The sequence below is a fragment of the Polypterus senegalus genome, chromosome 2 (genome assembly GCF_016835505.1).
Source record: "Polypterus senegalus isolate Bchr_013 chromosome 2, ASM1683550v1, whole genome shotgun sequence".
NCBI lineage: Eukaryota > Metazoa > Chordata > Cladistia > Polypteriformes > Polypteridae > Polypterus > Polypterus senegalus.
Window position 1 is genome coordinate 97,021,707 of NC_053155.1, and position 14,110 is coordinate 97,035,816.

General features: G+C 35.2%; 1 protein-coding gene across 4 annotated transcripts in view; it reads right to left on the bottom strand.

Moving 5' to 3' along the window:
* gucy1a2 (guanylate cyclase 1, soluble, alpha 2) overlaps positions 1-14,110 on the bottom strand; it is a 325,294-nt gene that overhangs the window by 149,364 nt on the left and 161,820 nt on the right. For 3 of the 4 annotated variants that reach the window (XM_039744199.1, XM_039744195.1, XM_039744197.1), the window contains exon 6: positions 4,518-4,661. In XM_039744199.1, coding sequence (XP_039600133.1) covers positions 4,518-4,661 — 144 coding nt within the window. Of the gene's footprint in view, positions 1-2,514; positions 2,565-4,517; positions 4,662-14,110 lie in introns of those variants that run through there. The other variant, XM_039744198.1, reaches the window with a different exon arrangement.

Here is a 14,110-nt window from a genome sequence, read left to right on the forward strand (position 1 = left end):
TTAGGAAGTCCAACATCCAGCTGCAGAAGGCAACCTGACGTCCTAAGTCTAGGAGCTTGGTGGTTAGCTTTGGTAGTATAAAAAATGTTAAATCCTGAGCTGTAGTCTTACAGAGTGTGTTTTATTACTCAGGTGTGCCTAGATGGTAATGAAGTGCAAAGGCACATCCAGATGACCAATTGTCAGCACAGCGACTATAACTAGATTACACAATGCCTACAACAGCAGCATAAAATCTACTGAACACTGGACTGCCAAAACGTTTAATAAACAAGTAGAAGTCTATGTATAAATATTCCAAAAATGAAACTACAAGCCTCAACAAAGAATTTGATAATGAACCAGAGACATTGATTAAAATAACTGACCTGAAAAAGAAAGAGAAAGGAAAAAACTGAATATCTACACACTTCACTGATTTGGTTACTTTTAACAGGAGCTCCACAGAAGAGTAGAACAGTTGACAAAGCACTTTATGTTTTGTTACAACCTCTCAAAAGAAACAACAAGAAAGATGTCTTCACAAAACTTTTGAATTCTCTGAATGTATTCCTGACACAGGCAGAGCTAGAATTATAATAAGGCTTGTAGTTCACCCAGTACTGCAACAAGGATACTGGAGAGTCCTGCTCAGAAGTTTGGGGGCCAATAAAGGGGAGAATTAAAAAAGGAATTCACATTTAGAGGAATTCAACTAACACATACATGACTCAATTGTGTAAAAGAACTGTTAATTGCAATCTCTCTTTATTATTCTTTTATCTAAAATATAAGATGGCTGCAGGGTGATTTTAAATATAATCCAATCATACTGTAAGATTGGACCCATCAGCCCCCAAGACGTGATTTAATTAGATTAGTTTATTAGCTTAAAAAAAATCATGGTTTGAATATTCCTGCTTCGGCAGGTTTTGGATCATAACTTAGGAAATGATGAATCTTGTTTAGTATCTATGCTGTATTTACCTTTTAAATGCAGAGTCTTCCTCTTTAAAAGCTGAACATTTTCTATTTTTTCTATGCAGTATATCAGTTTGTAGCAGTAAAAATATTAAACAATTCATTGATTGCTAAAGGATTTTTTAGGACATTTTCTTGCAGTCATCTTGGAATGATGCTAATACACACCTTAGCATAAATTTAAGAGAAATATCATATGGCAGAATCTTTGACATGGTTTGATTTTCGCTTAATGGATATGACATTTAGCTTAAACAGAAGGAAAGGGGTCAAATATCACACAGTTGTCAACTTCTGCATGTGTGTATAATATTGCAGGATGACTGAGGGGGTAGGAGGTTATAAACCACAGTCAGCAGAGCTGTAACATGTTACAGAGCTGAAATAGCATTTGGCAAAAGGTACAGACTAAGGGTGAATGTGGACTATCAAACGGGAAAAGCAACAGAAGCATCAGGCTGGCAGGGTTCTGAGCACATTAAAACAACAAAACTGTACTAGTATGTGTGCACTGAGGAAAGGCGAGATAGTGACCCTGGTCACCAACCACATGACGAGCAAAGGAGTGAATTCCACAGACAATGTGGTGTTGCCCGTGAAACCTGCTAACAAAACGGTGGCAGTCATAGAAAATATTAGGCAAATGAAGATGACGCAAAAATAGCAACAAAAATAAATAAAAATGAACATAACAATACAAGTACATCTAAACATTACAAAATAAATCAGGAGGATGATAGACAGAATATTAACATCAAATTCATAACAGTTATAAAGTACCAAAGACCATTAAATGATGTTTTTACTTTCCTTTCCTCCATTGTCTGCCAGTCATATTCAGAAATCTGTATATGCACTGTGAGTCTTAGAAGAGTACTATAATAGAATAAACTCAACTTAGCTGAATTCGACTAGTCCTAAAGTTATTTTGTGGTGTACAGTGTTTCTTTGTTTTTTTCTATTTCAAAATATACTAAAGGAAATTTTAGCAGTATGTCACACTGTTAAATAAGGAAATATCAATGGAATATCACAGATCTGGGATACTTAAGAGAGCAAGATTGGCTGGTGATAATGTTAAAGGACTGGGATCATATTCACAGGACTGCAGGCAAGAGAGCAAGGAGCTGTGACCAGAAAGATCAATACAAATAGATAATGTGGAAGAAACAGGCTATAATCTAGATATCAAGATCAAAATCCATATACGCTAAACACAATAAAATCATTTGGTAAGTGTCATCAAAGAACATAGAAAAGGTTAAAAAACACTGTAATACATGAACAAAAGGGGGCACAGAACTGAGCCAAAAGTGATGATAGAGATTATGTTTCGATACACTATCACATCAGCAAAGTGTCTCCTGAGTAAATGCATTTGTGAGGCAGCTGACAGTGTAAGGCAAGCCCAGAGGCAGTCTTTATGCTGTAGTAATGGATGTGACATGATATGGCAGAAAAAGCCAAAACTAGTAGTGTAAAACTAACTTAAATCAAATTCTCTTCTTTCTCATCCTTGACTTTATAGTACATTCATGAGCAGTCCGGTGTTTCCCTTGCTTCTATAGTTCTGGCTGTTCCTTTCTTCTTCCTCTATCAAAATGCTTAAAATAACAGCATAGCAAAAGATGAGAGTTCTTCTCAAATTAACAGTTTACAATAATTTGCAAATCTGGAAGAAACTAAATCAGATTAAACATGGACTGAACCAGGAGGACTAAAGCTTTTTTCACTGAGTTATGCCCCATTGATGCCCTCAACACAGTGCATTAACAGAGAAGATGCAAAATGCACTAATTTTGATAGATTGCCATCAATTATTAAATTGAATTTGTTGAAAACTTTCCAAAAAGAAAAATTTAAGCACAGAAATCCAAAATAAAAAAAAACTTCCAGTATAGCACATAAATAATTATAGCACCTGTGTCCTGTTTCCTAATTAGTGGCCTTCCTCCACCACCATGAAAAACAATTAAACAATTAATTACAAAATTAACAGAAAACCCTTAAGGGGAATAAGCAAGCTAACATAGAGGATTAACCAAAACTATTTAACAAATATAAAACAATTAACAAAAAAAGGAAAGCAAATGAAAATACAAAAGAAATAAACATGAAATCTGGAGAGCAACCCATGGCAAACCATCTTAGAATGTCCTCTGTCGTGAACTCGAGAGTACCTTAGTATAAAGTAGCAAGCAGCAAGCAGCAGAAAAATAATAATAATTGCACAAGAATGTTAGGTAGCACAAGGAAGCTCAGATGACCACAAAAGACAAAGAAGGAGTTGCCTTCTAAAGAAAATTCAATCGAGCCGCAAACATGCCCCAGTACACAAATTCAGAGAGGTCAAAACACAGAGCAAGAGATCTAAATTTCTAGGAAATCCACAAAGCACAGTAATAATAATCAAGAACTCATCAAAGCCAAAGCATACAATGTATTTCAAGGGACTATGGCACTCCTCAGCCTTTATCACGCTTAATCCAGTCCCTTGACTGAGATGGGCAGGTGGTCTCACCCATAAAAAGTAAGTAAGTAAATTTAATTTTAATAGCACTTTTAAAGACCAAATGTTGCAAGGTGCTTTACAAACACACTAACCAGGCACTAACACAAAAGTGGCTTAATACATTAAACCCAGGAGTGAAATGCATACACATGCAACAATAAACTTAGCAACACAAAAACAAGCTTAAAAAATTAAAACAAAGAATTTGCATAGACATAAACAATAAAACACACTAAAGCAAGGTTGAACAAATTAGGACACGAAAAACATAATAGAGGATGCATAGACACATAGAAACGAAATGATCAACAATACCGACAAACAATACAAAATTATAAACATAAACAACAATATTAACATAAATAACAGAATCAAAAATGAACAAAAAAGACATAAAAAAAAAAATCTGAACGCCAGCAATGGGAGGAACCCTGGCTGAAACATTCCACAATTACAATCTTATACACGGTACATATGAGTTTGTTAATTAATATTTTCTTTCCCCAAGCACCTTTCTTATTTTATTTTATATCCATATTAAATAAAGAAAAAAAGCCTTTGTCAAGGCTTTCCAAATAATTGCTATTTCTGAAATAAGCATTAACCCTTTTTGTAATTTCAAATTGTATTTATTTTATGCACTAATTGCAGTTATTTCAGACTGACATTTACTATAAATAATCAAATCTCCATGATCAAATGGCAGATATATAGTATGACAAACACAGTAAAGAAATATATAATAGTAATACTCTCCATCTTTTACAAATAAGTCCCATCCTTAGGCCAAGTCCTGTCACGTACTCTTTAACTTCTTCTAAGCAGACAGAACCCCAATTCAATCACAATGGCTCAAATGATATCACACTGCAATATGCAGTCACACTAATGGCTGTCAAATCATGTCAATGAAAAGATGCTTGAAAACAACACACTTTCCTGTGCTATGTTCAATTAACAAAAGCAACAGAACATTTCCTTTTCTAAAAAAGTGGAAAGACTTAATGAGCCATCAAGAAATACAACTTAATAGCTTCAATATTACCTTGATGGGTTTCCCATCTGGTGTCAGTACTTCCTCAGAGAGTTCCATCATTTTGAGGGCCATCAGGGCAATAGGTTTGGCATGACTGTCACTCTTCTTGTGTAGACCACCTGCCACGCAGTATGCATCACCAATTGTCTCTATCTATGTTGAAAAAAGCAAACACGAAACACAAAGCTTGTTAGCTAATTCTTGATCTGTGTAAAAGTAAGAGATTCATTTGAAGTGCTACTTTATATTCAGTATACCAAAAGGAGTTTCAAGCTGATCAACTTTAGGATGTTGGCTTAATCTTTTAGTAATTCAATTAGTATTTTCTCATGGCACTTTGAGTGAAATAGCAAGGCCATTAGCATCATTGCCACCTGAAGTAATAGTGTAGTCACTGTTCTGCCAATGGGTCATATGGTCTTATTTTTCAGTGTTAATATCTAGTTTTCATAATTTCAAGATTATAATATTGTTGCATTATTATATCTCCTAAACATAATAAACTCTACATTGTGGGATACATCTGACTTTTGAGATCATTTGTCATTCAACAACTGCAGTCACATTTGATAGAAACATAAGCAACAAAATGAGAAGACTGCAAAACCATTTTAACTGCTTTGTAAATGCTGTTAAAGAAGTCAAAGGGGCTAAACACATATGACATATTGCGTGTCAAAGATTACATTAAAATATTTACACCTTCAGAAATATTTTTTTCTTCTTCCTAACAATGGGGGACATGAATTGTGTTTTTGATAGAGTATACATTTTTTACAAGGAAACTAAAGGGAAAATGACAGCTAGTTTCAGTCAGCCAAATGCCACATACTTCGTTAAATCAAGAAGACCATTTGTCATGGGCTTGTATCCCCATCTTGTATTTGGCAAGGCAGTCCATTACCACTAGTAACCTCAAGTAGCAGTTATTCACAAATATTATTTGAAATGTCATCCATCAGTTTAATGATTTTTTTTTTTTTTTTGCAATTTATTTTTTCCATTATAGGTTAGCAGGGAGCCAGAGGCCATCAAAGGAACACTGGACGCAAGGCACAAATCATCCCACAACTCTACATAATAAGATAAGGGTGAGAACAAAATTACCGTGACATTTCAGTATATCCATCCAAGTTCAGGTATCTCGATTTATTCTTTGAAAAGCTTTTTTTGTCTATTTATTTTAGATATTGGAGTTTTTTTAATTATAGGATAATACACGTTTTTGAATAGTGCACCTTACTAACAGTACATTAATGAATAATGTTTAATGACTAATACCACAAGCTCTATTCAAAACAGAGAGGATCCGACCTGTCAGATGTCCTTTGATTGTGTTTGTGTCCAACCTGCTCTATAGCTTGAAAAAAACAACCATAACTTTAGAGACAGACAGAGAATAATGTGTATCTAGTACCTCCAACTAGCTATGCAAGAACATTTTAAATTCAATTGTTTGATTTTTTAAGTGTTTAGCATCCTTTCCCATTTTTTACTTTTATTGGTGGTTTGACATGGACAATATCTAGAGTGACCCAACAATGGCACTGATGACTCTCCAAGTTCTTTGAAACTGTTATATTCTGCACGTCAGCAGTGGTGACATAAGTGCAAGATGTTAGTGTGCTAGCATGCATGACTATAGCAGAGAATTCAAATACATAAAAAATTTGTTTTTCTGTAAGAGAAAAAGGTGAGTCCTGCAGCACTTTTGTTTGTTTTTTGGGGTTTCGATCTGGAGGCCTTCTAAACATCACCACAGGGATGCCAGGCTTGTGGTATAGAAAATTTACATTTAGGGATTTATGTGCTTTCAAACATTAGCTTTAGAATTAGTGAAAATTTATGCTTGCGTTTTTATTGTTAAAGTAGCTTATAAGCCCTCATTTATATGTCAGTATAAAGGCTGCTCTTTGCTTGCAAGCAATCTGTCTTTTTTTTTTTGCTGCTAAGTTTAAAACTTCAGTGAGATAATAAAAAGTCAAGGACACTGTGTACTCTGTGAGAGCTGAATGGCCCATTGCCTCAACAATACAGCTGCTGAGACTTTAACCTTAAGAGAACTAAACAGGCTACTATTTTAGAAAATACATGTGTAGAGAATTTAAATCTATGTATTAATACTTTCTTATATTAATACTTTTAATTCAGTTAAAGTAAAATGTGTTATATTATCTAGCTTTAAGTCATATAGAAGTTAATTATTAAAAGCTTATGTCTATTTCTTCCAAGCAGCTAAGTAGTGAAAAGTCAAGCAAATGACACCTTTTATTGGCTAACTAAAAAGATTACAATATGCAAGCTTTCGAGGCAACTCTGGCCCCTTCTTCAGGCAAGATGTAATCAAAACTGCCTGTGCTTATCAGCTTAAGGCTACTTGCTCTGTCCGCCTGCTTGGACACTAGCATGAGATGATGATAAGCCAAGGATAGTGTGAACTTGCCTTAAGAGATGTAGCTGTCTAAACCTGCAGCCTTGAGGGATGATTGTGCAAGAAGAAGCCATTCATTCGAGTGACCCAGTATCTTATTTGTGAGTCCTCCTGATTCCGACTTAATAGTGGGAACTGATTGATTAACAAGTCTCAGTTGCCTGAACAGGGTAAGTAGTTTAGGCAAGTTTGGTCAGATGATGGACATAAGGCCAGGTGATGGGCATTAGGTAATGGTGAGCTTGGACATTAGGTAATGTGGGAAGAACTAGAAGGAGTAGAGTATTCTGCATAGATGATAAGAAATTTAATATAAGCCAATGCACTTAAGCACTTGCTCAGTGGTCAGGTCTCTTTGTTATATTGCTGGACTCCAAAGCTACCTTCTTTAAAGGAAAGAGATAGTGCTTTTCTCCGCAATAGTGACAGCCAAGTGTTTGTAGCAAATTGCTTTTTGATTGGCTCTTTCTAGCATTTTTGAAATAAAATTTACAGAGCATTGGAGTGTTTCTTCACTAGCAAAGAAATTGAGCTGGAGTTCACTGCCCTGATACATATTAGCTTTAACATTCCGGGGATGTCTTGTTCACAGATTGACCCAAATGTGCATTATCTTCTAGTCACATTTTTCAATTCAGTCAAATCTTCTCAAATCTAAACCCCCTGTTGTTCGTAATAGAGCTCCCCCATTAAAGCATATACTGTGGACATTCTTGTAAAAATGAAAATGAAAAGAGGACCCTTGAAGTATTAGGATCTTCAAAGAGCACCCAAGAATGCTTGTCAAGGCTGTTCCCTAAACAATGAAAAAAGTTATTTTATAGAAGAAACCCCCTTCAGAGAAGAATCCAAAATAAATTGATGATTATGATCCAGTTTATTAACTCCCGAGGGCAAATAGTCTTTTCGTATGACCTTTGAGTGCATGATCAGCCATTGTGCAGTTTACCTGGAGCAATATTCAGGTTAAGAGGGCCCAGCCAAGTAGGATCCCTTCTGGCACTAAACCCGACCTTAAATTCACATTCTCCATCTACATTAACTGGAGTTTGAGTTGAGACAGACCGAAGGTAGGGACAGGAATGAATCAGCTTCATATGAGAAACATGGAAAACTATATGGATCTTAATGTGGCTGTTACTTCAACACCCCTAACAAAGGACAACTAGAGCCCAAAATGGTGGTACCCACTAAACAACAAGATGGCATTGTGGTAAACAAAATATATGATGGTAAAATAAAAGTAAATATCCTAAAACTAAAATTAACAACACAACAAAATTTAGATTGTAGGTATTTAAACACAGCTAAATCAGTACAATATCAAAATTAAATTTTAAACACGGTTTCATCATAAGCTCTCACCTTACCAATCTTGACATAGGCTGAGCACAGCACTCCCCCTGCACCTTAGGGCTGCTTGCTACAACATGGCAAGCATTCCAGAGTAAAGGCAGAAACTTTATATGGCCCACCTTTGATGGTCTTTGGTGATGATTCTAATCTTTTCTAGCTCCATAGTTTCAACCACATCTTTCTGATCTTGAAATATTTTAGTAGATGTCCCCTTTGCTTTCCATGTCTATGTCCTTTCCATTATACATGTTCCTATTTTAAATAGAGCCAAATCTAGTACTTCCTTCAGTGCTTCACCCATATTGAGGCTGGCCAGCTCATCCTTTGTTTCTTAAACAGGGCAACCAAATCATTCTCTTTCCAACTTACTTCTACTGTAATAATTTAACAGTTAAATACATAAACACGTATGCTACTATTGCCTTGTCTGAGTTCAAGTAATCAATGTACTGCTGCTTCTATTTGCACCAGTAAATCATTTTTACTAGTATAATTCTTCTCAAATCCTCTCAATAAACACTTCTAATAAAAAGCAACTTGAATGATTTGAATCATATCATGCAAGACATTTATCATTAATGACACACAGTCTTAGCCCTATCTGAACTTTAGATTTGGATCTCCAGATTAAAAAACTTTGAAGCACTGTTTTAAGAAGCCGTATGCTTTTCTATTTTCAAAAAAAGTAAAAATGAATATGGAATCTGTGGATCCCTTGTCAAAATGAATGTATAACTATCCCTGTCCCCAAATTTCTTGTTAAATGCAATTAATTCCTGTAACCATTTGTTGAAAAGATGATGCTAAATCCCCACCACTAATTGCTCTGGTAACACTTTAGTTTAGGTGCTGAAAAATGCATCTGTTACACATTTACTATTATGTAATAAGATCTTAACAAACACTTATTTGGGTCTTCATAACACTTGCAAAGCATCAGGCAAGTGTTTATTCATCTCTGCAGTGTGACCTACTAAGAGAACTTCACTTTGATATGGTCAGAGCTGGCTTAACTGAGGCACAGTTCTCTTGATATTACATATTTAGTATAAGACCTTTATATCAACAAGTCATTTTACCATCATGTTAATATGCCACATTGCACAGAGATGAATAACCTTTCTACTATTGATGTTTTATAAGTGTTACGGAGACCAAAAGAAGCCTTTGCTAAGGCATTGCTACTTAAGAGTAAATAAGCAATAAATGCATTTTTGTAGCACCCAAAACTAAAGTTCTACCATTGTTCCTTTGTTTTCCATTTCCTTTGCTCTCTAAAGCCACATTTCATCTCAGAATCACTCATTTTAACTTTATCCAAAATTTTGTTCTGACAAAAGTTGCAAATGTTGTAGATCACTTCAGTTGAAGTAGAAAGGGTCAAAATCTGTAATACTGAAAGATCCAAACACATCTAGTCCTAAACGTGAAGCAAAGAGAAGCACTAAGGCAAGGTTGTTAATCAGAGTATACCCTTTGAGAAGAATGTGGTTTTTGATGACAACCCACAATCTTAGACATTGAATAACATATGCTGCAAGGTTATAAACAGTTGTGTTGAACATTGGAACAATCAGACGAGAACAGGCCATTCAGCACAACAAAACTCAGCAGACCTGTCCACTTAATTCTTCTAAAAAAATATTGTCTAGTTTTGAAAGTCCCTAAAGTCTTTGTATCTACCACGCTACTTGGTAGCTTATTCCAGGTGTCTATGGTTCTCTGTGTAAATAAAAACTTCCTAATGTTTGTGTGAAATTTACACTTAACAAGTCTTGATCCACTGTAACCCAGCCACAGAGGATACACAAACCAGTGTGTTTGTTTGTGCCGGTCCCAAGCCCGGATAAATGGGGAAGGTTATGTCAGGAAGAGCATTCGGTGTAAACTTTTGCCAAACCAATATGTGAACAACAATACAAATTTCCATACCGGATAGGTCAAGCCCCAGGTAAATAATGACTGCCACCAGTACTGTACTACTGTACATCCACTGTACTAATTACCTTCATAATTTTAAATATTTCAATCATGTCACCTTAATCTTCTTTTGCTTAAACTGAAAAGGCTCTGCTCTTTTAATCTTTTTTCATAATCCTCACCTGTAGCCCTGGAATGAGCCTAGTCACTCTTCTCAGGACCTTTTCTATCACTACTATGTCCCTTTTGTAGCCTGGTGACCAAAACTGCACACAGTACTCCAGATGAGGCCTCATCAGTGCATTATAAAGCTTGAGCATAACCTCTTTGGACTTGTCCTCTACTCTGTCACTGTCTGGAAGTTGATAGTGACAAGTCCACTATGACTCTTAAATCATTCTCGTAAGGTGTACTCTTGATTTTCAAACATCCCATTATGTATTCATACATACATTTTTTACTCCCTATGTGTAATACTTTACATTTACTGACATTAATAAGCTGTCCAAATCTTTCTATAAAGATTTAACAGATTCCAAATGATCTGCCAATCCAACTTTCTTGGTATCATCGGCAAACTTAACCAGCCTATTACTTATATTCCTATCTGTTTTGTTTTGTTAGAGTAATATATTACTCTACTTTCTTCTTTTGTATTATTAATATGTAGCCTTTGTCAGAATGTCTCAAATCTCCCAGACTTACCACTGTTTATAAGGTACTGTACCATATAACTTCTCCTTCCCTTCACTTCTACATCTATAACCACAGGCAATTAGGTGTAGTAAAAGACAAGCAGGAGTTAAGTTACAATTTAAACAATGTATTATTGATAATATTCATAAATAATAACAATATGCAAAGTACATTTGAATATTGGAAACCATACAACCTGATAAATGGTGATGTGTAGTTCAGGTGGCACACAGACTTGTTAGTTACTTAAAATGTCTCTAGTTAAGGCATCATTTTTGGTCAGATTTCTTCAGAACAGGCCGCATGCCTGTCTCAATATGACTGCCGAGCTGTGCTCTTTCAGTGGGGGTTGTGAGACTTCAGAGAATCACTCACCAAACTTGTTCGAGGCACTTCCCCCAACTCTGTCGTAAAATTCACTTTCCTGACTTTGTCCTGGGGGGGACACGAATGCTTCTAACTAATGTAACACTAATATTACATTGCTTTGCCTGTTACAAATAAAGACATACAAAATATTTATCAACTTTTATGCAAAATTTCACATCACAATACTATCTAATTAATTTATATATATTAACAATAGCAGCAGTCCTAACACTGAACCCTGCAGAACGCCACTCTTAACATCAGCCAATTCTGATAAGGTGCATTGCACCATAACCCTCATGCTTCATGTTCTGAGCCAATTCTGTTATTAAGCACAATTTCTGCAAATGTACCAACAGAAACTGGCCATTACATCATCACAACAAACCCAGAAAAAGATGGCACCCACAAGAAACAAAAGAGAGACACTTGAAATTTCAAAACATAATAATAGAACCAAGTTAAGTTCCAACAAAATATCCAATACAAACAAAAGTAAAATTTGAATTCTCTGATGTTTAAAACTTTGATGAAAATATACAGTATCTGAATTTTTGAAATAAATGCATTTAACAAAAAAAGATTTGACATATCCAAATATTGGTACTGGGGCTTCAAGAATCTGTATGTCAGGAATATCAGTTTTTTGACAGGTTCTATCCCATTTTTGGATGCTTTCCTAGTTATGGTTGAAGTTATACTTTAACAGTGACATAATCATCTCTGCGCCATTTTAATGTGATTGCTTTTGCCGCAGTTCATTCTTTAAAATATGTTCACCTTTTGGTATTATTTTCTGTGCAGATACTCCACGGTCTTGCTGCAAACTGAGTTCTAACACTCATCGCCATTAGTAAGGTGCAAAAGGTGGTCAAATTAAAGTGAGAAAGACCAGCATCTTATTGGAAAGTGAAACCAACCAAATGTAGGCAGAACTTGCAATATCCAAAAAAGAAAAGAATGGGCTGGAAGGTGATGCAAATGCTCGAATGACTTTCACAGTGACAAAGAAATTTAAAATAGTAATTTTTTTTTAATACTATTAAATAATAGTATATATTTTAATTTGCTCTATTGGGAAAATATGTGAACAATAACTGATTTACCATGGAGTTCACTTAAAGAAGAATGAAAGCCCATTATCATAGGAAGGTCTGAAACTTGACATGAAGGCTACAACTAAAAGATAAAAGAAGACCAGATGCATTAACAACCACAGGGATCACAAAAGAAAACAGTAATTATGTTTAACTTATAGTGTAATCATTAATTAAATGCAATATGTGTTTTAACTGCGGCACATGATTATCAAACTCCATTCTACTGTGGTAAATTTAAGTTTTGGTTGAAACAATTAGAAGTCATTTATGATAAATTCCTTGGCAGATTTACTAAAGAATGAAACACTATAGAAATAAATGAGTTTATGCATTTAGTAACATAGTAAATCTAACTGAAAATGAATTGGCTAGAAAAGACTTGAATAAGTTGGATGTTAATTTATGCAATAAAATGACATTTCTTTAGATTCACACTAAAATATTTATTAAATACCACCAACGTCAGCACTCTGTTTCTTTGCTCTGTTTCCAAAGCTATTTTGAAGACCTGCAGTTATGTGCTAATTATGTAGGAGGAAGATATCCTTTATTGCCATGGTAACCATCCCCAATATCATAAATCTATCTTGTATATTATGTTTTGTGTTGTATTTATTCGAGAAAAAACGTTTTATCATGACGCATTAAGTAGCTGCAAATGTAAGTTACTATTTTAATTCTGAATCTGTCTGAGGTTGCTTTTACTCCAGTATTTAATCTTTTGAACTGGATAAAGAATATGCAGTAAAGAGCCCAATGGCTTTCTGAGGTCCTAGTCAAGTTTTGACTGGGGCCTGGCAAAAAGCAGTTTGGTAGTGAAAGCAAAAGCAATGTTTTAAAGGTGAAATCGCTTTGAAAGGGAAGCAGATAAGATGTCTCCATTCTCAAATAAGAATCCATAGGCTGTACAGATTAGGTGGTATTAGTGTCCTTGTTTCCTTCCCTTTGTGAAAAATTATACACACAGACATCTTTCATCAAGGAAAAATTCACATGATGTCTATACAATGTGATGCCTTCAACCCAGGGCTGGTTCCTGTACCCCTTATACCTAAGTAGGATTGAGCAAGTTGGATAAGGAAAGGATGGATGGATGACACCAATGCATCAGTCTATGACAACTGTCAGGAGTGTTCCTCATCTGACTCCATTACACTAAAGGAAACTAATAGCATAATGACCCTGTTTTAATAAAAAAAAAAATCTATTACTTTCATTTCGAATTTTGTTGTTTTAAATGTAGGTATTGTATCTTGATAGCTGTTTTTTTTAATTCTGTGCCCATGTGGCTTTTTTTTTTATAGTACAGCACTTTCTTCCCACATCCCAGAGAGGTGCAGGTCAAGATATATGGACAGATTGTTGATGATTGTGCACTGTGACTGACTGGCATTCATTCCAAAACAGGTTCCTGCCTTGCCTAGGGTGGTGCTGGGAGAGATTGCAGCTCCCTAACACCCACCAATGGGGAGAAGTGAGTTTGGAATATGAACAGAGATTCATTTAATTAACAAATCATAATTTATAATTTTTGGCATAAGACGATCAAGCAACACCCAGTGACATAAGTGTTTTTCTGCATATTTACCATTCTTATAAGGGGAAAATAAGTTAATGCAGACTTTCAGTATCTTTGTGTTTTTTAAGTGAGCAATAACAGGGGTAAACAGATTAGGGGTAAACATTGTTTATGTATACCAAGTTTAGCAGCTAGCATTTTCCTACCTTCT